Source organism: Lethenteron reissneri, chromosome 24 (genome assembly GCF_015708825.2).
Source record: "Lethenteron reissneri isolate LAM-NWPU_2019-01 chromosome 24, ASM1570882v1, whole genome shotgun sequence".
In the NCBI taxonomy this organism is placed as follows: Eukaryota; Metazoa; Chordata; class Hyperoartia; order Petromyzontiformes; family Petromyzontidae; genus Lethenteron; species Lethenteron reissneri.
The window spans coordinates 13222668-13250396 of record NC_083802.1 but is presented as its reverse complement, the minus strand read 5'-3'; the positions used below and the strand labels follow the sequence as shown (position 1 = coordinate 13250396).

General features: G+C 50.0%; 1 protein-coding gene across 3 annotated transcripts; it reads left to right on the top strand.

The window, feature by feature from the left end:
- Positions 1-1117: 1117 nt before the first annotated feature.
- MAP2K1 (mitogen-activated protein kinase kinase 1) lies at positions 1118-27729 on the top strand. 3 transcript variants are annotated; one of them, XM_061558339.1, is made up of 12 exons: positions 1118-1142; positions 1574-1881; positions 5130-5346; positions 8037-8183; positions 14497-14574; positions 15193-15244; positions 17121-17245; positions 18887-19091; positions 20956-21020; positions 21197-21258; positions 21867-21912; positions 24131-27729. In XM_061558339.1, the coding sequence occupies exons 2-12, from the start codon at positions 1805-1807 to the stop codon at positions 24242-24244; spliced, it is 1188 nt and encodes a 395-aa protein (XP_061414323.1). In that variant the 5' UTR covers positions 1118-1142; positions 1574-1804; the 3' UTR covers positions 24245-27729. The 3 variants fall into 3 exon arrangements, with proteins under 3 accessions (XP_061414323.1, XP_061414321.1, XP_061414322.1); XM_061558337.1 differs by lacking the exon at positions 1118-1142 and adding an exon at positions 1156-1368; XM_061558338.1 differs by lacking the exon at positions 1118-1142 and adding an exon at positions 1156-1482.

Below are 27729 nucleotides of genomic sequence, written 5' to 3'. Positions count from 1 at the left end.
CTTATAAACTATTTATTTTAGTCTATCAACCTTCCATAATATTTATTAACAGCATTGGTTTAAGCAGCCAACGCTTTTTGGATCCATTTTGGATTTGGTGGGGGGGGGGCATCATCAGCAGAATGGCAATTGCTGAATTTTGTCAAAAATCACACTCCAATTATTAACGTATATGGTCAAAAAAATAGCGCCTCCGATTAGCACGGGTGGCTAGGCACGGTGCGAAATAAGTTCAACATACAAACATACAAACATTATAAACAGGACAATTGCGTGATTACCTTATATTTCTGATAACACCTCCCAATACTACAGCACACGCCAGATGCCATAAGCAGGGGGCATAAGAAGTGTGGGCCAGGAGATGGGTCACTGTAATATTTTCACGATCCAGGGGTGGCAACCTCTGACCCACGGGCAGTAAACGATCAACACCGTCAGTCACCGTCCACGACCACACGAGGCCTAACCGCTTCGAAAAAGGGCCCGCAAGCGATATTCGCCATCCTCGCCGCATTACATAACAAAATTACACCAACGCTCGGACCTCCGCATTGGTATTCATCTCCTAAACATGTTGCTGCCGCACGCAAGAATATAATAGAATTGGGTACTACAGAGGGCGGTTGGTGGAGGGAGGGGGGGGGGATATTTTCGATCTGTCGACGCTGTCATTTTAGCATGCTTGGGTCACCTGTAAAATTGAGCCCCCATTTTTTTCGTGATAACGCTTAGGTGTGTGTGTGTTAAATGGCATTTTAAAGTCCTACTCGGTCCCTCATTCAGCACAAGGTTATACCCGCCACGCGTCACACTCCGATATACACAAACACGACGATCATACACGGCTGTTGATAACAAACGACGGGCAGCCCCGTGTCCACTGTGTGTGTGTGTGCTATTTGGAGTCAATTTCAAAAGCACGTGCACTTTGACAGCGACCCCCACGTTGTGCGGCCTGCCGTTGGGGTTGGCGGCTTATACGGCGCTGAACGTTACCGAGCACGAATGTTTGCGGGGTGGGGTTTGTTCTTGTTGAGGAAGTATAATCGTACTGTATAGCCTCATGTGCAAGCGTACGGACGCTGCCTGGTTTTCAATCGCACGGGAGAGAGAGAGAGGGAGAGAGCGAGAGCACGTGGGTGAGAGGGAGACACACATGCGTGCATGCATTTTAAATCACCAAGCCATTATACAAGGCGTCCGTTCAGCATCGGCGCGGTTCGGGTTTCACCTATAAATACACAGGCACACTCGCTCGCTCTCACACACACGCACACGAGCTAACCCACACGCGGACTACAACATCCTCCTCGTCCGTCTCCCCGTCTAGGGCTGCTCGAGAGGCAAGGCCAGGCAGGAATGGTGGTGAGACGCGAAGAGAAGAGAGGAGACGCGCACACATTACGCACACACCGCCACGCACACGCGTGTTGCGTAGGAGACGCGCACGAGCGCTGCTGACAGGGAGGTCCGCTTGAGGTTTGTAACAGGGGGTGGGTTACGCTTTGAGTACACACCCCCCCCGTACACACACACACCCACACAGAGCTATCTTCTTGCTCGTGAACAGTTGACAGGCGGACAATCTTCGAGCGACAGGCGACTAAAGACGCAGAGAGAGAGAGACCACCACGACGACGACACGCGTGAACGGAGCAAGAGACACGCAGCGAGAGAAGTCGACACAGGAAGACGCGCGCGCGTTGGTTGCGGCTGGAGGAAGGCGTTTTAAGCGCATCACGATTTCTACAACAACGAGCACACCACCACCGCCACCGTCACCACCGTCACCACCGAGATCATGCCTCCCAAGAAGAAGCCGGCCAACCTGACCATCAACCCAGGCGTGGTGGAAGCTCCACCGGTCATCAACAACGAGTGAGTTATAGTATACACCAGCCCCGGGAGTGCGCGAGAGAGAGAGAGATGGGCTGGCGGTGAGAGAGACGCGCTTGTGTGGTGGTGGTGTTGGTGTGTGCCGCGTGGCGTCGTACTTGGTTTTCTTTGCGCACTGCGCTACGAGCCCGGCCTGCTAGGCCGGTCTGGGCCACCTCTGGGTCCGCGTCGCCGTCACTTCCAGCATCAGTGGCGACTGACCGGTCCTGGACAGAGAGACTCGGTGTCAACGCATTCACTTGGTGTCGTGGGTACAGAAACGGGACAGACAGCAGCGACCCTCCCCCTTCTCTCTCCAAACGCCCATGTCGTTCGTGGTACCGGTTTTAATAGGTGCTCGCTAACAGCACTTGCCCCAACAGTCTGTTTAAGCTATACGGGGGATCTTTGTCTTTGCGTGCGTGTGTTGGGGGGGAGCGGTGGTGTTGTGGTTAGCGCGCTGTGCTACGAACCCGGCGACCCGAATTCGATTTCCGCCGACGGGCACCAACACCAGCAAAGTGACGATTATCTGAACATGGTCCTGGGCCTCCCCTAGGTGGACTCAGCCTCAAATGAGTACCTGGTGCGGTGTGTAGTAAACATTGCCACTGTGTGTGTGGGGGGGGGGCAGAGACCAAGGCGGTCGGGCGTGGTGTGTTAGCCACCGCAACCCTCGTCAGGTGCCGTGCGACCACCTTCATAGGTGCTACTCAATCTCGATTTGAGGTGCTACTCGCGCGCGGCACTTGCCTCAACAATCTCTGTTCGAGGCGACACGGGTGGTGGGATCTCTCTGCCTTTTGTGTGTAAACTGCCTCGTAAATGCACACGGAGGGAGAGGCTATGGGATGGAACGCTGGGGATGCAGCCCCCCCCCCCCAGGTCAGAGGTGTTTGAGGACGCAGCCTGAGCCCCGACTCTTGATGGTGTTTACACTCGGGACAAGTGCGACGAGGGGGTACACGCCACAATATGGCTGGGGTTTTATTTTATTCCATCGGTTTGGCCTTCTCTCCAACTCGTTCGCCTTAGGCGTGTCGCACCTGCGTTGTTTGTGCGTGCGTGGTGGTGGTGGTGGCGCGCTTTTGGAGGTATTTGGTGGTTGGTGGGTCTCGTGGAGATTTCGCGAGAGTTTTGGTGGACGCTCCCCAAAACCACGAGTTTCCGTTGCAAGTGAATGATGCATTTATTGCATCTATCTGTGCGGGGTTAGGTCTGTTTTCTCGGGTGCTTGCTTTGGTTGATTTTTCTCCCGCATGAAATAAAACATGAACAGAATTGGCCAACGGTGCCCAAAGCGGTACCCTTCTGAAAAATAACATTGAGGCTCAGCAAGGCTATCCTGGATAAACAAGGGACGTTGTTGTTACAGTCATTAAGTCGTCGCGTACGAGCATATCGATGGCTTAACATAATCGCAAAGGTTGCGATTGGAAATTTCAGTTAGAAATGTCAGTTTAAAAATTCACGCGATTTGGGTTTTCTTTAAAAAAAAAAACTCAATCTAATCACCAGTTTGAAGGGCAGCCAACAGTGCCCCGTGCTTTGGCTCGTCTGGCCCCTGCCATGGGAATGTCAAGTTGCATTATCTCAGAAGAGTTAGCCTACGTAATACCTGTAATATCTACTGTATATGCAGATCCGTGCGCACGTGTCACTGCACACCACTCCGGCGAGATGCGCTCTTGCATGTTTACAAGACGCCTATTAATAGCACAAAGCGGTGGGGCTTGCAGAGGAGACACTTGGAGTACCACAATGCAACGGCGGCGTGCAGCTTGGTGCAAGGCGCTAAAGCGTCGTGCTGGCAAAAGGGTCCTGCTGCCGTTTGCTATGCAGCTCGTGCTACTGATGCAGATGCTGCTGCTGCTGCCGCCGCTGCTGCCAGTGCTGATGCTGCGTCTCGCCAACTCTCCTCCAATTTTGGATCAATTTGTAGGATCGCAATTACCCTCTCTTCCAAGATCCGACATGGACTCGCAACTGCCGGTCTCTCTTCACTTGTAATGTCTCACTCGACTTCCCACACACTCCCTGTTCCAGCGACAAAGGCTTTCTGTCGAAGTCTGAAATGAACCCTTTTTTCCCAGCGAGGGATTTGTCATTATTCTCCGCTTGCCCTCACGTTCTGGAACCCCCCCTCCCTCCCAGCAATCCGTGCTGTCGATTCCCTGGCCCTGTTCAAGTCGAGGCAGATTCAGGTTTACACAAACAAACAAAATTCTTACATCTCTCCACATACATTTTTTTCTCTCCATATCATCAGCCTTTTGCCCTTCTCGACCAATGTAGCATGTGAACAATCAATCTGGACTAAGTTTCGACCTTCTGTGTCTCATTAGTAGGCTTGTTAAACAATACCGGGATGTCAGCCTCGTTTGTCTCTTCTCCTCGTTAAGTTTGAGCTCAAACGTTGCCATCATTTCCTCTGCCTATTAAAACATATATATATATCTTCACCGTATCTGTGCAGGTGCCATATGAATCCACGTTGTATTGTGTGTAATTCTTCACACTCAAAAGAAAGAAGGAGACGTCTCGTTCTGTATTTCGACCGTGAAGAAAATTGTCCGTGAGCAGGACCCGTCCGCTAGAAGGGATTGGTGACCAGTGGGCGAGGATAACGACTGAGTGGCAGTGGGAAGAGGGAAATCTCCCAAGAGGGTGTCCACAACGAGATCAGCTCGTGCTCCGGTACTAGGAGGATTTGTTGAATCGTAGGACCGAAAGGGGTGCATGTATGCATACTCTTAGTTCTTTCGGTAAAGTCACGTAGGTAAGAAATGAAATTAAAATTAGAAAAATAAAATAAAAATAATAAAATCATAATAATAAAATAACGACGTTTCGGAGGCAACACAAGTCTCCGTCATCAGGTGGGACCGTCACAGCCAAATTTGCTGCATCAAGTGAGGCAGGGATTCCAAGATGCATCTTGCCTCCGAAACGTCGTGATTTTTTTTATGAATTTTAATTTAATTTTTTACCTACGTGACTTTACCAAAAGAACTAAGAGTATGAATCCTTGCAGTCACGAAAGCTTCAAATCTAAAATGTATGTATGCATGTTGAACTTCTTTCACACCGTACTTAGCCAACCGTGCTAATCGGAGGTGCGGCGAAGGACACCACGGCACACGCTTGAGCAGTCCTTCATCTAGCAGTGGATCGACATTGGCTGATCGTGGTCACGTATTGTAATTGTATCATCCTCACTTCACCCCCCCCCCCCACCCACCCCCCACCAGGGGCCTGAGGCCAGAGGGCCCTCCCGCTGCGGCGCACGGGGACTCGGAGGTCGACCACGAACAGCAGAAGCGCCTGGACGCCTTCTTGCACGACAAGCAGAAGGTGGGCGAGCTCAAGGATGACGACTTCCAGAAGCTGAGCGAGCTCGGCGCCGGGAATGGCGGCGTGGTCAACAAGGTGCTGCACAGGCCCTCCGGCATCATCATGGCGCGCAAGGTGAGGCCCAAACTCGTGGTCACGTTGTCATGTCTTGTGCGGACATTCAAACGTACCCAGGGGTGAATGGGCTGCAGCCCACAACTTACACGTTGAAGGGACTGGAACGGTTGGCTACGTATGGTGCGAAAGAAGCTCAGCGTACTTACATACAGTGATATGTATTGTTTACAATCCGCTCCCAAAGAGGTTGCTGCTTGATTCAAGGGTCAGAGCAATGAGCTGGGAATTGAACTCGGATCGATGGGTTCACTGCATCTATTAATCTGGCTGCTCTGCATCCCCCAATCTGGCCTGGATTTGAACATCAATATCTGGAGCCCTGCCTCTCCACCGACTGAGTTACAATGCTGATAGCGTGGAAGGGTGACCCCTGAAAACTTCGCTCGACAAGACCATGAAAAGGATGTTGCAGGCCCGAAGCAAAATGCCAGTTGAGACCCCTCCTGAGGCTTTTTCGCATCTCGAGGCCCGAGACAAACTAGCCCACCTGTCCTCCCCCGCCCCCTCCCCCATTACCCACCCCCTCCTCTCTGCGGCCCAGCCACTCCTCGACCGTGTATGCCATGGCTCGACGCCAACCAAATTGACTGCACGTTGGCACTTTATTTCAGTGCCAGCACAGCGGGGATTGTAATGCATTTTTCTTTCGGGAAAACAGTCTCCCGCTGGCACGTTTAGGTTTTACGCCGTGAAAAATCATTGCTGCGCCTAATCATTTTCGGAATCGGAGCACTGTGTGTACGAGTCCTCACCGTAAGCCGGTCACGCTTCCGTGTGTTTGATTATTTTAATATTTGCAATTGAGCTGTCGTCATCACGCCGTGAGACGGAGACGTCGCCAATTCTAAATTGTGCAGCTAGCATTGTGTGTGTGTGTCAAAGGATGGAGCTACTTCTCAAGTCACGTCCATAGGCATCATTATCCACACTAAGGGGCACAACTTTTGAATGGCCTGAGAAGTATTGATCATGGCATGTCAACCTCACGGAAATGCTTCATTCTCAGAGCTGGAAGGGTTTAAATCGAGCGGCAAACAAAATGTTACGTTGAGTTTTATACGCGTGTGTAGAGGTGTAGTGGGTGACATCACGTCACGCGCGCCCTCGGAGAGAGCGGTGTCGCGGGACATGACGTCAGGCGGGCCGTGGGGGACGGTGACGTCATGCCCCCAGGGGGAGGGGGTATTTAAAGGGGGACCCGGGATGTAACAGGGGTTCGTCGGGGGTGTAGGAGTGGGGACTCGGGGTAGGTGATCCTCAGACGAGGCTAGGGGAGGCTACTCCGCCCGACCGGCCGAGGTTGGGGGTAGTCCCGGGCCGGGGCAGGGTGGAGAGCCGAGTTAGCCGGGGTGTTGGGATCCCAGTACCCTGTCCCCTGGGGAGTTATTGGCTAGGGGGGTGTTGGTTCGGCATAAGCCCTTAACAACCTGGCAGCAAGCCCTTAAATAAACGTGGCGTGAGCCCCTAACAGCAACCTGCCTCGGAGTCGTGAATTGCACTACAACACGTGCAGTCATTGGTGGTCAGGCTGACACCATTAACTCACTTCATTTGAGAAGCCGGTTTGCACACATGAACCATATCTGAACCCAGAATTTCTCCACTCCGGTTCTCGAAAACCCCGTCACGGTTCACATTTTTGCTGTTGGCAGTCTTTTATATTCATTTGCAAACGAAGCCACTCTGCACACTGCACGCGCCTGATGGTTGGTAACCGTGGAAAGCCGCGCCGTGTGTTGCGAGTACTGGAGTGGAGGACGACTAATGGATTATATTCATATTCTTAGGTTTTTTCGGTAAAGTCACGTAGGTAAAACATCAAAATTAATTTTATTTTATTTTTATTAATTTTGATGTTTTACCTACGTGACTTTACCGAAAAAACCTAAGAATATGAATCATTGCAGTCACGAAAGCTTCAAATCTAGAATGGATTATATTCGACTGTAATAGTCACTCCGCTGGCACATTTCTAGTCCCGGCATACTTCAGAAGTGGTTGTAATGACACCACCATCATCGTCGGTTAATTTAATTTCACACAATTGCACGTGTACTCCCGTGAGATGGGAGTGAATCATTGCACGCCCATCACTTACATATGAACCGCTATTGAATTAAATTGTTGTGTAAATAACTAATGCTGTTGGTGGAGCAGTGGTGCACTGAGTCATGAACCTGGTGGATCCGAGTTCGTTATAATTGAACAGGCGCTGGGCCATCTCCAATCCTTCACCAAACGTGCGGTGAAGTATGGGGAAACCTTCATCCAGCAGTGGATTAACAAAGGGCTATATATGTATAATATTGTACAGCACCATTATGCATTAGCTTTAGTCCATCTGGCTGGCTTTAACATTGTGTAATAGCAACTCTTGTAAAGATGATCCAAAGTGAATGAAATATTTATATAACGTTGCGTTGTTTTTGGGGACATACTCTTATCAGTGGCAAAATCGACCATATGAAGGGTTGTCAGCGCCCTCCACGGTGGGGGGCGATTCGAGCCCCATTGTGTCTCCTCACGGCCTAAGGACTTGCTCCTTCCTGCGCCCCTGGCACTATCGCTACCATTACCACAAATTAAGACCTTTGGAGGACGGATAGACCGTCGGATGCACGCACGTTGGAAAGCGTCGCTGAATTTCGCGAACGTTCACGATTTGTCCTCCTCGTTTAAATCCTCAGTTGATCCACCTGGAGATCAAGCCGGCGATCCGCACGCAGATCCTGCGCGAGCTGCAGGTGCTGCACAAGTGCAACTCGCCGTACATCGTCGGCTTCTACGGCGCGTTCTATATCGACGGCGAGATCAGCATTTGCATGGAGAACATGGTGAGTTTTGATGGGTGCGTGGATGCGTGGGTGCGTGGTTGCGTGCGCGCGCACGCGATGGGCCTGCTTGGCTCAATCCAAACCGTGGCGTCTCTTCGCAGCTCGCGGCAACCCCGGGGAAATTTATCGTCGATCGCAAAAAAAAAAAACAACTGCCGTCCTGCTGCTGAGATTGCCTCCTTGATCCTCATTTATTTAGTCGAGTGGCCTGCCGCAAACAACACAGCGCTTGCAGCGCAGCCTGAAGGATATTGTGTCCTTGTGTGCCCTCCTCCTTTGCTAAGGGTGGAACGATTTGCTATTCACCATCTGTCCCCATCTCTCCACGCAGAGATTCGATGAAATGTTTCAGTTCAGCGTTCGCGATTCAAATTGAACAATGGATCTTTTTGTGTTTTACTTCGTGAAATGGAGCGGCATCTATTGGCTGCATGGGTGACATACCATTACATACAACGTGTGTACATGTACAGCCCATTTGTCAATCCACTGCTGGATGAGGGCCTCCCTATGCCATACGGGTCGTGGGGTTTATTAGACCGTATTATTAGACTGCTCCAGTGTGAGTTCGTGAAGTTGGGGCGCAAAGATGTGTAAGCATGGAAGTACAGTACAACTATGCATTTTTCTACAAGAATAAACTATTAGTCATTACACGTGGGATTTAATGCCTTTAGAAAGAGCTTAGAGATGGACACTAGTTGGTGCATGATCCATTTTTGAACAGGTCAACTTTAGTTTTTAGATGTGGGTGTTTGAGGCAGAAGAAATAATATCTGTGTCAGTATCGGGGTCATAGAGCCGGACATTAACAAGGCAACTTGAAAATAATTATCCGTCGAATATACAGATGCATGCGGAGGAAACTGTCAATTCTATGGTAGGATAGGGCAAGCAACTCGTGCAGGATGGAGGAGGGCAGTTTGCCGAGACAGCCACTGGAGTGGCACCCAGAGGGGTCGGCAGCCAAGGGGAAGACCGAAGGTCAGATGGGCGGATACTGGAGGAGCGGTCCTTGGAGATGAGATGTCATCTGTGGACGAACTGAGAGGTCTACCAAAAGAAAGCAAGTGATGGCGATGACCTCTTTAGCTTCAATTTGAGTGCCACCCTGAGTATGTATGTATGTTTTACTTCTTTCGCACTGTACAATAGCTACCTTTCATTAACGGGGGGGAGGGGGGGGAGTATTGGCCCACAAATGTCCCCCCCCAAATATAATCGCCTTTGAATCCATATCGGTGGCGTGGGTGGGCGGAGAGTATAGCGGAGATCAGTAGAAAATGTTGCGTTGAACACCACCTGGCAGCACTGCAACCCACCCTGAGCTCGCGTTGGCCAGACAGGCGTCTGCCAGACATCGAAGCAGCTCCCATGACAGAGCTCGTTCATCGCAGCAGCCGCCCCGTGGAGTGCGTGGGGAGGATTGGCAGCTCTGCAATCGTCAGATCTTCTGTTTGAGATACGAGTGCTTTTTTTCTTCTTTTTTTCTCTATTTCCACGAGCGGGCCGGGGCGTAGGTGGAAATGTGGGTGGATGGGAGTGGCGTCTGTAGGGGTGCATCTGCCAGTCATCTCAGCCAGTCAACCCCGTGGCACCCGGGGCTGTCCCGTGACCTCCCGTCAGCGAGCCTTCGACACTTCACGTGGCCTCAAAGTGCACCTGGCCTGGCACAGGCGCCGTCGTGACGTCACGGACACTTAGTGGCGAATGGCGGCCATTGTTGTCGGTAGTGGTGTCTTGGCGTGTTGTATCTGCATATTACAGTTTTGCTTCTTCTGTTGCTTTGGGTCGGCCGCTCAGATTTACTTTCTTCCTGGACCCACGGGAGTCTCTTCCACGGCAGAGGTCGCAAACGGGTTTTGATTCCTTACCCGTACCCGTACCCGGCCGCACCAGGGTCGCAAATGGGTACCCGTACCCGTACCCGGCCGGGTACGGGTACCCGTTCCCTACCCGTACCCTACCCGAAATGAGTGACAAACAGTTACTCACCAGTGACTCACGGCCTACCCGTACCCGTACCCGGCCGCACCAGGGTCGCAAACAGGTACCCGTACCTGGCCGGGTACGGGTAGCCGGGTATCGGGTAGGGTACGGGTATCGGGTACCCGGTTGCCACCTCTCTTCCACGGTCACATCCACTGCCCGTATATACGTACGTCACCGACTTACGCTCGGGCTTTTGTACGTATGTACGTACGTCACCGACTTACGATTGAGCACCGGAGACACTCGCCTGCTTTTTCCTTACCGCCGACTGGCACGCTCTCCTTCCCTGACGGGGTTCTCCTGGGTTGTTTCGGCCCAACGCGTTGCGTTTCGCCCGGGGGAGTGTTCGAACGTGTGCGGCGGGTGGGACGGGCGCGGTGACCGGTTGCGCATGCCGTGCCTTCGCCATACCGCGTTTTGCCGAGCTCCCCCGTGTTTGGTCGTTTTCGTTTTGACAAAAGTATTTTGTGCGCGCGAAGAAGGCTTTAACAAAATATTGCGCGCCTGTGTGCGTGTGTGGCCGTAGCGCACACTGCGCATACGAACCCGGCGACCCGCTCACGGCCAACGTCAGTGACGATGATTTGAACCGGTCATGGGCCTCCCCTAGGTCGACTCAGCCTCAAATGAGTACCTGGTGTGGTGTGTAAACATCGCCACGGGGGGAGACAAAAGGTGGCCAGGCGTGGTGCTGGCCACCCACCCCCTTCGTGTGCTGTGCCGGCCTTCAAAAGTGCAGCTCGCTAGCAGTGCTTCCCCCAATGGTCTGTTAAGGATACACGGGGGACCTTTGTCTTTGTTTAGAAGGCCAAGCTCCTCCTGCCTTCTGTGCATTTAGACCATTTTACAGTCCCTAAGAGTCATGGCTCACAAAGCAAAGAAAGCACTGGTGCTGTCCACCCACCACCCCACTTCACCAACCCGCGCTGACAAGCACAATGAAGTATTGGTCAAACAACCACCATGCCCGGCGTGGTGCGAGGAGGCCTTCATCCAGCAGTGGATTGACAAAGAGCTCCACATCACTCTTATTATTTACAAGACGCAACTATTTATCACACGAAATGTTTCCACGTATGCTACGTGCTCAGCTCTCGTACACCTCTCCCGCTGTTGTTTAGTTCACGCCATGTACAAGCCTTTGTCAATCCACTGCTGGATGAGGGCTCCCTTACACCGTCTGGGCCACGCAGGTTATTTGACCATACTTCACCGGCACCGTCGAGTACGGGTTGGTAAAGGCGTGGAGGAGCCGAGATATCGGAGCATGAATTTTCCGCGCTGGCTTTTGTACCGTACCTGTGTTGAACTTCTTTCGCGCCGTACGTAGCCAACCGCATGAATCGGAGGTGCGGGGGAAGGACAACAAACTGCCCACAACGTAGCACCACAACGCATACCACGTGTTATGCATGGTGGTCGCACACCCACGCACTCTTTAGGCCAAAATCCTGATAATCTAACAAGATATGACAAGATCGGCCATTTTTTCCGGGTGATTTGATAATAGGCACTGATCACGTGATCGACGTACACACATATTAAACATTACACTATAATGGTTTGCTTGCCAAGTCTGTCCCCAGTACCGTGGGTGTTCTCCACTGAATTATAATCTACAATGGGGCACATGTGTCAGGAGGGGCATTTCTTACATTATCCCAATGTCATTGAAGTTATTTTGCACATTGAATGTCAATGTGTACCTAACCCTGTTATTGACTGTTGTCTATAAAACACATTCCTAGAATTACAAAGGTGAGCTGCAATGTAACCTGCCAGAAAATTGCCATTGATTAATCCTCACAGCACTTAACGGTGATCTAACGTGTACTCCAGTGCGGCAATTTGTGCCATTGAATCCATACCGTACAGTAATAATGAAGCTAATCATTTACGGAGGAGGGTTTAAAGTTTGACCCGGGCGTGAGAACTCAAGAGAGACCAGGATTGTCTCATTTGCAAGAGTCACATGGGTCACCGAAATAGCCTCACCGAGTCTTCAAGACTCTGTGGTGAAACATCTCAGGCCGTGCAAAATCTCGACAACGACCGCCCCCAAATCAGATCATCACACAACGGCGCTCTGAAACACATCCAACGGCGCTATTCCTGAAGCAGTCGAATCGATGTCAGATCTCGACATCAATTTATCTGTTGCAATCCCCAAAAATGCTATATACGAAAGAGTCCTGCACTGGGATGTTTGGCAAATTCTCATTTCACACATGTTCGACAGGTGGAATGAGAAACAAGAACAAATGCATATAAAAGTGAAATACTAAAAAACTTTCATTACATTACTGCAATCTCCTGGACACCCGCAACCCGATCCTTTGACACCTGATATACGAAAGTGCTAACTAGGTCAGAAGTTCTGCTTAGTTTCTGAGCTGACCAGATCGGGTGAATTGGGGGTGATTTCACACACGATACGGTAGAAGCCAAATCCATTGTCCTAACTGAATTTCCGTGCTCCCCATATTTACCAAACGTACACTGACCGGCGTCAAATATGGTTAACTAAACCCCCAGGACCCACACACAGCGTGGGACGTTGAGAAAAGTAACTGTGCATACTTATCCCAATGAAACGGACAACAATAAGCCACGTGTGCAATATCTGCTGTACCGAACCATCCTCAAGACCGTCATCATCGTTTGATGAACGTGATGCGAAGGCCAGCCGAACTTCGTTTTGGAACAACACGCACTAAACTGCGCCGTAGGCTTTTCGCGGTTGCGCCGCACAGCTCCTCCGCGTGTGTTTTTGTTGGTGTTGTTGTTCTGGTTCGTGCCGCGGTGTTGTTTGGAAACGACGTCCGACGTTTCGCGCGCCGCGCGCCTGCGGAACTTCTCTAGTTCAAACAGTTCCTGCTCCGACCTGAAAACAAATTCTGGTGGGCCGCGCAACCACAATACCTTGCTGACAGTGCCGGATTCAGCTAGTGCGGGGCCTGTAGCATATGTTGTTATAAAGGGGCTGCACATATAAATAAAAACACGCCTAAATATTAAAACTCACATTTTTTACTTGCATAGTAATTAATTGTATTTTTTCATTTGCTATACAGCCAGATAATACGGCAAATCGCTAACCTTAAATACCCAGTTGTTCATAAAAGTTAAAGGCGGTATAGTACTATAGTAATAGAGCAAGTGCAGAATCACTGAACCGGATTTGATAGCTGTGTCTAACCAGATAACTAACAAAGACGATCGCTGCATCGCGCGATTTCAGATGCGCTTCTGCGGCCGTCTGGAACGTTCTTCTTTTTTTGACATTAGGAAGCCGCTAGGAGCTGTGCGCTCTTAAATCTACATTGAAAACTCATTTCTTTAGAACTGCTTTTTGTGCTTAACTTTCTTGTCCTTCCCCACACGGCCGATTCAGCACGCCTGGCTACGTGCGGTGCGAAAGAAGTTCTACGTGCAAGTAGTACACACATACAAATCATTATCAGCAACAGCAGCAACAGCAGCAACAACAAAACTCTGTGGAGCTTCGCGGCCGGGGCAGGAGAGGTGTGAGTTTGCAGGCCGAAACAGGGGCCAGGAATCCTGGGAATGTTCCCTTGGGGGTGGCGGCGGCGGTGGTGGTGGTGGTGGCGCTGATCCTGATGCTCGCTGCTGCTGCTGCAAGCACGAAGCTCCCAAACCGGTTACTCCGTTCTCTTTGGCGGCGGAGAAATCCCTGCGTCGCCCGGCAGCAATCGCTGTATACAGTGTGTCCTTGAAATAACGCTGGGCGGGCGGAGTGTTGTGTCCCTCGCCTCTCACGGGGTTTCATGATTGAGGGATGGAGTTTGGGGGGGGGCGAGGGCGTGGGGGGGGGGGATGACCCCCCCCCCGCAAGAAAAAAATATTGGGGGAATTTCGTAAAATAAATTGCACTGCTGAAGTCAAAAATTTAACACCTTCCCAATCTGTAATACTAATCGGATTGGCCCTTTCTGGCAATAAAAAAAAACACCAAATGGATACCTTTCTCAAGGCATCAAGCCTGCATTTAGGAGGCCACGCGTACTTGCGGCGACACATGCAAACATGCTCCGATTATCATATATGCATTGTCATTGAAACTGATTGGCCTACACCAGTGGCAGCCTTCTCTTAACATCTCAAAACCTGTTTTATTGCCAAAAAGGGCAAAACATACAGTATCCTTCATTTTGATACTGGCAACAAACAAACAAAAAGTCCCATCGATAACCTTCCATCTGCTCTGTGGATGGATAAAATGGCGCACTTGTATGGAATTTAACACGTTTGTGGTCGTGGTGGTGGTGCTGGTGGTGCTGGCTGTTGTTTGCCTACACAGGATGGTGGCTCATTGGATTTGGTCTTAAAGAAGGCTCGCAGAATCCCGGAAAAGATCCTGGGCAAAGTCAGCATCGCCGTGAGTTCAATCCGACATTCTGTTCGCTTGAGTCTTCACCTGCACGCAGCAATCATGGAGTGGAATTGTCCAGTGCTGCAATGTCTCTTCGCAGTACTATACAGGCGAAGAATGGCGCTAACATAATAGAGTTGTTTTGGGTTACATCGCGTAAATATATAAATGTGTCGTTAAACCCCCCACCACCGACGCAGCCAACTAGTAAGGTTTGTCATGTAAACAGAACGTGCCAAATCGTTGCTAGTACGGCACACCGGTGTGTTGGAGAGCAAATCCACAACATTGTAAATGTTGTGGAGTGCTGTACGAGTAAGGAATTGGCATGTTCTGTTTACATAACAAACCTTACTAATTGGCTGTGTTGGGTGGTAGCGGGTTTAATGACACATTTATATATTTACGTGATCTAACCCATAAAACCTGTGTTATGGATGATATTGGTCGCGAAAGGCTGCGTGTTAAAATGGCGCCCACGTTGGACGATTCCATTGTGGTGGAGCGGATGGGAGGAGAGGTCACCTCACGCGACTATTCTCCCACCGCTTTTGAATGACCGTATAATGCACCTTTTGTCCAAAAACAAAATGACGTGGGGTGAATGTGTGTGGCTTTTTGAAGGTGATTCGAGGGCTGGCTTACCTCCGCGAAAAACATCAGATTATGCACAGAGGTACGTCGGCTCTTGGATGACGCGCCTGAGACGTTCTCACGCTGCAATTTGTATTCGCGGTTAACACAGAGAGGTGGTCCCCACATTTGTACGCTTCATAACCTGCACGCGTTGTTAACTTGACAAGATTTTCGATTTAAAGCTTTCGTGACCGCAGGGATTCATCTTCTTGGTTCTTTCGGTAAAGTCACGTAGAAGGGAAATAATAAAATAATAAAAATAAGACATAATAAAATAATTCTCACGACGTTTCGGCCACAACGCAAGCAGCCGTCCTCAGGTGAACAGGTCCCGTCGGAAAGACAGCATCATTCAGACGCTGTCTGACGCTGTCTTGTTCTTCACCTGAGGACGGCTGCTTGCGTTGTGGCCGAAACGTCGTGAGAATTATTTTATTATGTTTTTTTTATTATTATTTCCCTTCTACGTGACTTTACCGAAAGAACCAAGAAGATGAACTTGACAAGACATACAAAATTCCACTGTCGTGTTGAGCATAAAGCTGCTCGAAAGATTTGCATTACGTTTAGTCTTGGTTCGTACCTTTCATTTCGATTAATTCCCTGAAAACTTCTCATATATATTTATATGCTTGCTTTATCTTTTCAGAAAGTGTCTGCGTTTCACAAAGAAATGGCACTTCCCACTTTGCTATTTACACCGGATGGGAGATTGTCCTGGAGTACAGCTTGTGGTGCCATTGTACTGTACCGACCCATTGCCCAATAGCCCCACCGTGGCGTTTAACGTTACTCATTGCCAACAACCGGTAAAATCTTCTTGGTTCTTTCGGTAAAGTCACGTAGAAGGGAAGTAATAAAATAATAAAAATAAAACATAATAAAATAATTCTCACTGTGAGAATTATATTTTTTTACCGAAAGAACCAAGAAGATGAATCTCTGCAGTCACGAAAGCTTTAAATCGAAATTTAACCGGTAAAATGCCGAAGACGCGGCTACGTTGTGCCACTCATGTCTGGGGTGAATCTTTTTTAAATGCTGTTACAACCAATTCCACACTCGTCCGTCGCCTGTGCCCCCGTCGCATGTGTCCATTGCCGATGATAGTAATGGCCTGGAAAGGGGGTGAAAGGGGGTGAAAGGGGGCGAACAGTGGTGCAGCAGGTTAGCACATTACAAACGAAGCTGGCGAACTTAGTTCAAGTGAGACCTGAACTGGTCCTGAACACTCCTCCATGTATTTCCCCCACTCAGCAGACCGCACTGACCAGCGCAGTTTCACGTGACCAAACACAACCCCCTGTGTGTGAGACAGTGTGGGAAGGGCCTTCATCCAGCAGTGGACTGGCAAATGGCTGCAATTTTGTTTTTATTCTGAGCAGGAGCATGAATTAAATCCGTGGGCAAGAACTTTTCCTTCAACAAATTGAATAGGAATAACCGCATGCGCGTGAAATTCAATTTGCCGAATAAAATACATCAAAACAATGAAAGTAATCACGAAATAGCTTCAGAGAGAGATGAATGATTGGCAATATGAGAATATAAATTCACAGTTGTGGGAAGCTCAAGTTCACGTGCCGTTGCGCGCCTGACCCCACGTGTGTCTGACCCCTCACGCCTGACCTCTCGTGCGCCTGACTCCTGGCGCGCCTGACCCCAGGTGTGTCTAACCCCTCACGCCTGACCCCTCACGTCTGACCCCTGGCGTGTCTGACCCCTTATGTGTCTGACCCCTGGCGCATCTGACCCCTCACGCCTGACCTCTCGTGCGCCTGACTCCTGGCACGCCTGACCCCGCGCGTGTCTGACCCCTCACGTCTGACCCCTCACGTCTGACCCCTGGCGTGTCTGACCCCTGGCGCACCTGACCCCTCACGCCTGACCTCTCGTGCGCCTGACCCCTCGTACAGACGTGAAGCCGTCGAACATCCTGGTGAACTCGCGCGGGGAGATCAAGCTGTGCGACTTCGGCGTGAGCGGCCAGCTCATCGACTCCATGGCCAACTCGTTTGTGGGGACGCGATCGTACATGTCGGTGCGACGTCGCTCACCCACACGCCCGCCTGGCCACGCCTGGCCGCCCACCCGCCCACGTGACATTCCTGCTTGTCGTTCATTTACCCAAGAGCTTGGGATGATGCAAACGTAGTGTGTTGTCGTGGGCCCATTGTACACGAGCATTGCCCCTTTTGTCAATCCACTGGCGGTGTAAGGCCTCCGTATGTCTCTCGATCGTGTGGATTTTCTCGGTCGTCTGACCATACTTCACCGCGCTGCTGAGTGCGGGTTGGTGAAGGAGCAGAGCCATAGATATTGGGGTACTGGTACAGTAGAGTACAACAATGGCTTTAGCTGCACTGCCCCCTGCCGACAGCTCACGTAACGCCGTGGAGCATTACGGATAATACAGTCAATAAATTCGACCTCTGTGCGTCTCCCCAGAGCACCCTGAGAATTCTCGTAGAATTGACCGCACCAAGGTAACTCTTTGAATATTCAGAGGGTCAGCATTATTGTGCACGGCTCATTTGTAACTGAAGCAACGAGTCAATGATACCTGAATCGACTCTCGCTTGGTTTAAATAAAAGCTGCAATCAAGTAGAAGCACACCGGGCGTCTCCCCACCCCGAAATTACGAGCGGCTTGACAGGAGAAGTTTAAATCCCAGAGGGAGCAGGCTCAATTCCTCACCGCCCGGGGCCACCCTCTCCTCCCCCGCATGACCAACGGAACCCGATTGTGACGGTCCAATTCAGTAGGAATGAATTGGGCCGTCACAATCGCACAGGTGACTGGAAGAAATGGTCTCTTTCTATTTAAAGCTTTCGTGACTGCAGGGATTCATCTTCTTGGTTCTTTCGGTAAAGTCACGTAGAAGGGAAATAATAAAATAATAAAAATAAAACATAATAAAATAATTCTCACGATGTTTCGGCCACAACGCAGACCTGTTCTTCACCTGAGGACGGCTGCTTGCGTTGTGGCCGAAACGTCGTGAGAATTATTTTATAATGTTTTATTTTTATTATTTTATTATTTCCCTTCTACGTGACTTTACCGAAAGAACCAAGAAGATGGTCTCTCTTCCTTCGCTTTCCCCAACTGCCACCATCGTCCGAATGCCTCTTCATTCGCTTTCTCCTCTTCTGCGTCCGCTCTCTTCTACATGCACTCTGCTCTTCAACTCCCCGATGTGATTTTTGCTTAGTACCGCACGTTAGTTGACGGCATTACGTCCGGATGTTTCGCTCCACGCGCTCGGAGCTTCTCCAGGAACTGAACTTCATTGAGTTCCTGGAGAAGCTCTCAGGGCACGCGAAGCGAAACGATGCAAAGCACAAATGTGAACACCTACGCAGTAAACTAAATTTAAAAACTACACATTTAAATGTTCCAATAGTGTAAATGGTACCAGTTAAGGCCCACTGAGCTATATAGCGCTTCATCAGAAGCGACCTGGCCACAGATGATAGCTCAACGAAGCGGCTTATTACGTGGACATTTATAGCAGCCAAATACCTGCTTCTAAATGTGGAGGGAAAAACCGGATGACCCGGAGAAAAAATCCACGCAAGCGTCAGTTTCGGGATCAACCTGCTCCACATGTGGTTAACATCTCGCCGCTCGATTTTCCTACGCTCCCCCCTCCCCCCGCCCCCCGCCCCCTGCCCGCAGCCCGAGCGCCTGCAAGGCACCAACTACTCGGTGCAGTCGGACGTGTGGAGCATGGGCCTCTCGCTCGTGGAAATGGCCATCGGCCGCTTCCCCATCCCGCCGCCCGAGCCCCGCGAGCTCGAGGCCATCTTCGGCAAGGCGGTGGCGGACGGCGCAGGGGGGTCGTCGGCCCCCAGGCCCAGGCCTCCGGGCCGCCCCATCAGCTGTGAGTGGTGGCGGCGGCGCGCGACGGAGTTCGATGCGCGGGGCCGACCGTCGCTCAGTTTCTCGCCGAGGATTTATTTTATCTCGGCGTCGCTGGCGGTCTGGATGGAGTGGTTGACACGTGACCAGTAGCCGCAGAGTTATGATAGGTGTGGTATGCCAGGTGTGGAAGTATTTTCCGGGTCACTGACCCACGCAGATCGGGCTAAAACTAAGGCCTGGGTCTTGAGTTGATGTCAAGACAATTGTGTTCAATGTATAGAGCTGATGCTACAACACCTGTTGATAAAGGACCTTGGCTCCCCACGGATGCCCGAGGACTTTCTGAGACTGCCTCATGCCAATGTTTCCCCGCGCTGTCTCCACCCGACCCCCAATTCCACCCTAATGCAGTCTTACTTATTGAATTTATGTCAAGTGTCTTGAGATGCGATTGAATTGACGCGCTATATATATAAAAAAAATATATTATCGTCGGACTTTGAGGCCATGAGCCCAGGAATGCGGTTGACATGACGGAGGAGTGTGTAACCAGCGCAGCATCTGATTTGGGGGCCCCAGCTCAATGAATTGTATTGTTGGGGTTTTTTTTTATGTCCACAGGCAATTGCTCCCCCGCTCCCCACACCTACCCTACTGCTCAGCAATTTATCTATATCGGCCTTCCTCCAAATCTGTACACTTCCGCCCCATTCTTGGGGCACCACGATCGCGAGATGTTAACTACCTCGCCTGGTATACATGAGGTCGTGGGTTCAATCCCGACGTTGACGATGCCTGTATATTTGGAGTTTGCATGTTCTCCCCGTGGATTCTTCTCCGGGTCCTCCGGTTTTTCATTCCACATTTAGAAACGTGCGTTTAGAGTAGTTGGCTGCTATAAATAAACACGTGGTTATCCACTTCGTTGGGCTATCATTTGTGGCCAGGTCGCTTCTGAGAAAAAGCTATATAACTCAGTGGGCCTTACCTGGTCAAATAAAAATTGTAAAAATAAATAGTCTAATTAACACAACCTTCCCTACTCACTCAATGCAAAGCTCAAATCAACATCTGTCCACTCCAATAGGCGAAAACTGTAAATTCTTCGTCATCAACATCAACATTCCAAGCTGTCACTATCGGTCACGAGCTTGCGATGCGACAAATCGGCTAGCGCCTAGTGGGACACACGGTGAACGCAGAGGTGGATGGCTGCCACTCAACCGTACATCTCAACCACCAGCGGTCATCCCTTCTTGTGGAGCGGCGACAAATACAAACCATCGCCAACGTGAAAAATAAGAACAAAATTATATAATTTTGAACCTTCTTGGTTCTTTCGGTAAAGTCACGTAGAAGGGAAATAATAAAATAATAAAAATAAAGCATAAGAAGATGAATCCCTGCAGTCACGAAAGCTTTAAATCGAAATCATTTTGAACGTTACATCACCGGGTATGAACCCATTGGGACATACATTTTTTGTTTTACAAGGCAGACCTAGGTTTCAAAACTAAGTGACAGCAGAATAGTGTAATGCGCACCTAACATGCACAGCTAAGACAGGTCGACAGGACAGCCTAGAGGTTCTTTGAGGCCCTGGGCTTGAGGCCCGGGGAAATATTCCACGTTATTCATTAGTGACAAAACACAGGCCCATTGTGGGCCTTTTTGTGACTTCCGGGGCAAATTGCCCCCCCCCCCCACCGCCCCCTACCCTCCACCCTGCCCCCCCCCCCTCCCCTCTGCAGGGCTTCGCAGTATATGTGTCGTAACATATGTGTGTCGTTACATGTGTGTCGTAATGTTACGTTATGTGTCGTCACGTATGCTACAAACAAAAGCGTACGATGCAGCTGACTATCACCAAATGTGACTTTCAGCTTTTGGTGGAGGAGGAGGAGCACCGATGGCAATTTTTGAACTTCTGGACTACATCGTAAATGAGGTGAGTTCCTTGCGTGTGTTGTGTGTTAATCAATAACATACATCCATCTCACAGAGGTGAACATTGATTATAATTGTATGCATCAACATGGTCAGTTCCAATGCAACGGCGATGCAGCTCGTCGTTTGTGGACTTCAAGATGTCGACATTCTTGTTGTTGTTGTTGTTGATTGCAGCCTCCTCCCAAGCTGCCCCCGGGCATCTTCAGCCAGGAATTCCAGGACTTTGTCAATAAAACGTGGGTGCTCCTCTCTCCACACACGCAAAGACAAAATACCTCCGCTTAGGCTTTATAGTCTCTTGGGGCTATAAGCTGTTAGCGAGCAGCTAAATAAGAGGGCTGTGGGGTCAGCGCCACTCTAAGCTTCCTTTGTCTTCTGCGCTGTCGTCGGCGGCCGCACCACAGCACCGGGTACAGGAAGAGTCAACAAGGGTTGAGGCACAGGCGAGATTGACACGCGCGCAACAGCTCTGTTGTCAATCCACTGCTGGATGAGGGCCTCCCCACACCCGGCAGGCCGTGGGGGTTATTTAAAACCTATGCTTCACCACGCAGGGCAGTGCGGCTTGGTGAAGGCGGGGAGCATACACAATGGGAGTATAGACGCACAATACAATGGGTAACATCGTACTGGGAGCATAGACGTGGAAGTATAGTACAGTACAACAATGGATTTTCACTGCTGCCAAAAATGCATCCGTACCGCAGCCTAAACCAAAACGGAAAGTCTGAGACTTTTCCATCAAATGTAGAGCACGTGCTTGTTACATAATGAAATATAACCGTGGATAAAAGATAATATCATCTGTATGTGATTAAAAACATCTATGTTTTGTTTCTTTTAGTTTGATAAAGAATCCTGCTGAACGCGCCGACCTCAAGACTCTCATGGTAAAATCACTTTCACACACCGCAGCATTCTGTAGTGAAACGCACGCGTGCCCCTTGCACATTCGAACACTTGACCGGCGGTCGCACACGCACGGACGGGACTTAACACTTGCAGAATATTTTCCGGCTCGCCGGCAGACCGGAGTGTAAGCACGTGGCCAGTAGCCAAGCCACAAGCTGTAAGCGAGTGGTACTCCTCTATACAGGATGTGGTGTGCCGGAGCCGGGTGCAGAAATATTTTTCCAAGTAGCCGACCGGGAGGGACCAAATGGGGCGGATTTAACTCGGTGTCAACAACAAGAATCGGTTCACGTACTCTTTGCCGCTTGCCACCCCCCGTTGTATGTTCTCAACCTCGTTTTGAAACGCATTGACAAATCCCACAGTTTGCAAAGGTGTGGGCCCTTTCTCAAACCCAGTGGCATAGCAGGGTTGGCATGGGTCCTGGTGCAAGGAATTAAATGAGTCCACTTTTATTCTTTGGTTCTTTCGGTTAAGTCACGTCTAAAGATAAAATAATAAATTAAATAATAGCATATTACGACGTTTCGATTGCAACACAAGCAATCATCATCAGGCATAAAAGAAATAGCAACAAAAATCTAACTAGAAAACTATAGACAGACATACAAGCAGACAGACATCACAAGGACACACAGAGAGAGACGTGACTTATCCGAAAGAACCAAAGAATAATTCCTGCAGTCACGAAAGCTCCAAAATTAAGATTGTGAGTCCACTTTTCTTCCTCTTTGTGGCCTGGCGTTCGGGCTTCTTTAGCCCACACCTCTGGTTAGCACAGTCGGCTACGCACGGTGCAAAAGAAGTTCAGCATAGACACACACAGCCCATGAGCTGCAGTGCAGTTGCGCCGCCTATGTACCCGATGGCTATATGCCGCTGTGTCTACCGCGACTGTAGAAGCAATTTGTGGCAATTGATTAACAGGCTTGGATGTAGCGATTGACTGTGTTTCACCAGCGTGAGGCCCCGCTGGGTCACCGCGCCTCTCTTGAAAGGAAGCGGTGACCTGGGTCAAGTGAGAGCAACGCGTTGCTCTTTAGACCTAAACCGTAGCTGTCAACCCCATACGGTTTACCCCGTATTCTTGTGCAGGGAAATTTAGCGTTCAGGCCCATACGGTGTGCAGCCGTTTCAATACGGACAAAAATATTTCTGTCTGTTTGTTTGTGTTTCTCCCTTGTGATGGGACTTTGTAGGATGAACGTTGAGATTTATAAGGGCACGGGGTGACCAATAAGGTGTCTGAATTGGTCTGTAATAAGGTAGGGCACCGATAAGGGGTTGACAGGTTTGCTAAACACAACATATGCAATTTTCTCATCGGAAATTGCAACACATTGTCAAAAGCAGAGCAAAAACAAACAAGGCAACACCGGTGATCCCTAACAAGGGTCCAACTTGCAAACATTGTTATAAAACACCACAATTTAAATGAGCCAAGCCGATCGCGGTTCAAAGTCGAGGCCGCTGCGGCGGTACAGCAGTGCCCTCTCTCGGGCCCACGTGGTATTGTCATGACATATTCAACACCACAAGTGCTACGTTGAGTGACAAAATGGGGCCCGATGCAGTTGCACTTGCCTGCTCACTCGATGGCTGAGCCCCAGGTCTTTCATTTCAGCCGGGTCGGTCTGGGTCAGCGACTCAGAAAACATTTCCGCACCCAGCACGCCACATCCAGTATTCCTCGAAAGCTGTGGACGTGGCCAATCGTCAACGTGCCCACTCCAGTTTTACCAGCAACACGGGAAATATTGAGTGAGAAATTAAGCCACGGCTCTCGTGGGTCATATTTACCCACAGTGCTGTGCATTGTTGAGAAAAACACATTCCTGCGGAGGGAGCTGGTAGGAACGTTGGGTTGCTCGGTCAATGGCCTGCAGGGTCAACGACGGCGTGGTGTATTCCGCAAATATGTCCGGCACAAGCCGGCGTGAGTAGGTTAAACGTTGAGTTTTATAAGGGCACCACGGGGTGACCAGCCCCTCCCCACCCAGCCCCACCCCTCCTACCCCCCACCCAGCCCCACCCTCCCCACCCAACCCATCCACACTCTCCCCACCCAGCCCCTCCCCACCCTCCCCACCCAGCCCCTCCCTGCACGACGGACACAATAATCCCCTGTGGGCTGGTGTAACCAGGAGGTTCCTACCAGTATTAACAGAGAGCTGCCCTCATTCCGTGTCTCCTCAGGCTCACCCGTTCATCCGCGGAGCGGAGGCGGAGGAGGTGGACTTTGCCGGCTGGTTGTGCAGCACCATCGGCCTCCAGCCACCCGCCACCCCCACGCAGCCCGCCACTCAGTAAAGACCTCGGCAGAGACTCGCGGAGCCAGATCCGTGAGCACATCGAGATGTATACGGAGTAGACAGAGACCCCAATTGACGCAGACTCATAAGACACAAAAAAGACTCGCGGGACACAGAGGCACACAGCCGAGGATACGGAGGCCCGCAGACACATGTCCACGCGCCGCACAATCATCCAACCAAATAGTGCACACTCCAGGTCAAGAGGTCATCATGACCGACACACACCATGACAACAGAAATGTACGATGCACAGAGTTGTGAGAAAATAACCGAGAGCCAGTGTTCCGCAAAAAGAAAGTGAAAATGGTTAAGTTCAGCAAATAGTAGCCACAAATGTAGCTTTAAGATGGTGGCGACATCAAAGGTGTGGATGGGGTGGCTCAGAGGTCCTCGTGCCAGCTGCTGCCTGCGATTAAACTGGGTTCTCGAGTGCTGAGCTTTGATGGCCTCAGCCTGGTCACCAATAGCTGCACTAAAAAACCCATTGCGTAATCATTTGTTTCCGCACTTAATTTGGCAACATTTTTGCTCTGAAAATTGTAACTGTCAGTTTGACTGTCACAAGACAAACAGTGGCAGTGGGTGGGAAAGTGTCACCCTCTACTTATTCGGACCCGGCGTCCCTCGAAGGGATCGTAGCGGTAGTTCTGTTACGTCCACTTCCATGGGCTGTTCTCCTACAATGGGTGGGGAACCTTTTTTCTGCCAAGGGCCATTTGGACATTAATAACATCATTCGTGGGCCATACAAAAGTATCAACTTAAAGATTAGCCTGTTATATTTGGTCAAACATTTAATTAACTCACCCCTAATGTGATGGCTGGAACTGCCAAATGATTTCGCGAGCCTGATACGGCCCACGGGCCGGACGTTCACCACCCTTACCTACATGGAAAGTTGGGCTGTTCTGCACGAGATCGGTATGGATACTCAATCTCATGATATGACACCAACAGCAGTTGGAATTAAATGAGGTAAAAAGACAAAAATAAATCATGTGGTGGCTACATCAAGCTGTTTGTGGTACATGCGGTCTAGCGGAGCGTGAGGCTTCGTGTTATTGCCGACGTTTAGTCTTTTGTGTAACGTGCTTAACATTTTGTCTTGGGTTCCATGTTTCCCAGATGATGGTTGTTATCAGCAGACAGGGCTGAAATATTGAATGGGTGAAGATTATGAATGTAACACGATGCAGTGTCTATTAAAATGTATCCCTATGCTCACAATGCAATGAAAATCCACTCTAATTGTACCCGATCATCGATTACCTACGTTGGTGCAAATTACATTGTTACAATTGGGCTGCTGGAGCTAACAACGGTACAAACGAGACGTTAAAACAAGAACCGAAAAATGGTGAATAGAATCATAACAACAGTTCGTGACACTTCATGCGAGTCGCTAGAGGGTGGAATGTTCTCGTGAACATATCCACAAGCGTACACACCAGAGGTCGCAACCGGGTACCCGATACCCCTACCCTACCTGATACCCGGCTACCCGTACCCGGCCGGGTACGGGTAGCCGTTTGCGACCCTGGTGCGGCCGGGTACGGGTACGGGTAGGCCGTGAGTCACTGGTGAGTCACCGTTTGTCACTCATTTCGGGTAGGGTACGGGTAGGGAACGGCTACCCGTACCCGGCCGGGTATGGGTAGCCATTTGCGACCCTGGTGCGGCCGGGTACGGGTAAGGAATCAAAACCCGTTTGCGACCTCTGGTACACACACACATTGGGACGGAGTAGCATAACGGCGGTTAGTGCGCTGAACTTTGAACTCGGCAACACGAATTCGAATTCTGGCCTCGGCTAACCTTTCTAACCCTTGCAGCGAGTGGCAGCGAAACCGGTCTCGACTCTTGCCACTTCACCAACCCACACAACAACCAGGGTTGGTGAGGTGTGGCCAAGCAAATCACACGACTGACAATGCATGGGGGGGGGGGTAAAGGGCTTCATCCAGCAGTGAAGAGGCAATGGTGGTGGGAATGGCACACATCGTCAGGGGAACGAGTTAAAACGGCCAGATTCAAATACGTTGCGCAACTTGCGGCGACTGCGACAGACCACGTGACGCTCACCTCGTCTCTTGCCACTTGAGAGCTTGGCCACAAAGATAAAGCATAAAGTGGGTTTACTTGGTGACCACCGATATTAAAACTGTTTGGTTTAGGACTTTTACGACTGGCGAGTGGCGACCTTGGGATGGGATCACCCAGTGGGAAGCTTGAACAAGGGGCACAAGACCAGGAACTAAATGGATTAGAATCACAATGGCCTCTATGGTTCAATACAAACTCCCACTAAAGAGCACGAAAATACACCTCGCATCCGTCAATAACAGTACCTTAAAAGATATGCATAAGGCAGTGTTGTTGATGTTACTGGGTTTAATTGTGCACCACTACCAAAATGCTTTTTATCGAGACGAGATACATTACCACATTAGCAACTTCACCACTGGCCAAAAACCTCGGAGCCGAGTAGACTTTCGCGTTTGCCGACTCTGCATGCACTCCGTGCCGTGTCCACATCACAAGAAATCCATCCCACGTCGCTAAATGGCTGCCGACGCCATCAAAGCAAATCCACTCCATTTCAAGGGCCTCACTTCTCGTGCTAAGACGGCCATTCGGCCCCCACGTGCATTGGGGCTTTCACCAGATACTTGCGGTTGTAACTTGCGGACACGTGCCAGATGGAACATTGCCGACATGTTGAGCTTCGGCTCCTTTTATAAACATTGTCCACTACTGCTGTAACGCGTCTTAAAATAATGTCCTGCAGTTCACGGGTGATGGGTGATTTAAAGGCAAAAAAGTCATCCACTTTGATGGTAGACCATTTATGGTTGCACGGTTTAAAAAAAAGTGCAAGGTGTGCGTGGGGAAAGTAGCCAGTGGTTTGAAAATAAAAAGGTTGAAGATAATTTCCTGCTTGCAAATCCTGAAGACCGCGTTATTTTCCTTAATGTGCAACAAGCCAAATATTAAAATAAAGTAGCTAGCAAAACTGCTATATCTGTACAATACACACATTACCGCGATTGCAGAACGAGTTAAATTGCACCATTTGAGTTAAATTACATTTCAAAACTGGCAGCGTTCAGTTTCTTAACTTTACAAGTCCTTTTAATTTACATGACTGACATTTAAGGTTCAACAGGGCAGCCAATGGAGGTGTTACCGGCTTCTTAAAGCCATGGGTTGCAGGCGTTGGGAAACTACAAAGTCCCTACATGTTACGGGAAAATTGCGGCTTTTAAATCAGCTCAAGCACCTATCCCCTGTAACAGGTACCCCCAGGATGCCGTTTTTGCTGATCACGTGTCCTGTTTCCCCACACAAGGGGGGGGGGGGTGATAACTGCCATGTTGTGCGACTTGTTCTGTATGACATGCAAAGTGAAAAAAGTGAAAGCTTTCCGTTGTCAAGTGTACCACCGTTGTAATGCTGAAAAATGTCGACTTAAAAAAACAA

Bases quoted from the DNA above. Each gene is read 5' to 3' on its own strand.
- MAP2K1 (XM_061558339.1), top strand. From the start codon at position 1,805: ATGCCTCCCAAGAAGAAGCCGGCCAACCTGACCATCAACCCAGGCGTG. The intron at 8,184-14,496 runs GTGAGTTTTGAT...TTGCCTACACAG, and splicing joins GCATTTGCATGGAGAACATG to GATGGTGGCTCATTGGATTT. The intron at 21,913-24,130 runs GTAAAATCACTT...GTGTCTCCTCAG, and splicing joins CCGACCTCAAGACTCTCATG to GCTCACCCGTTCATCCGCGG.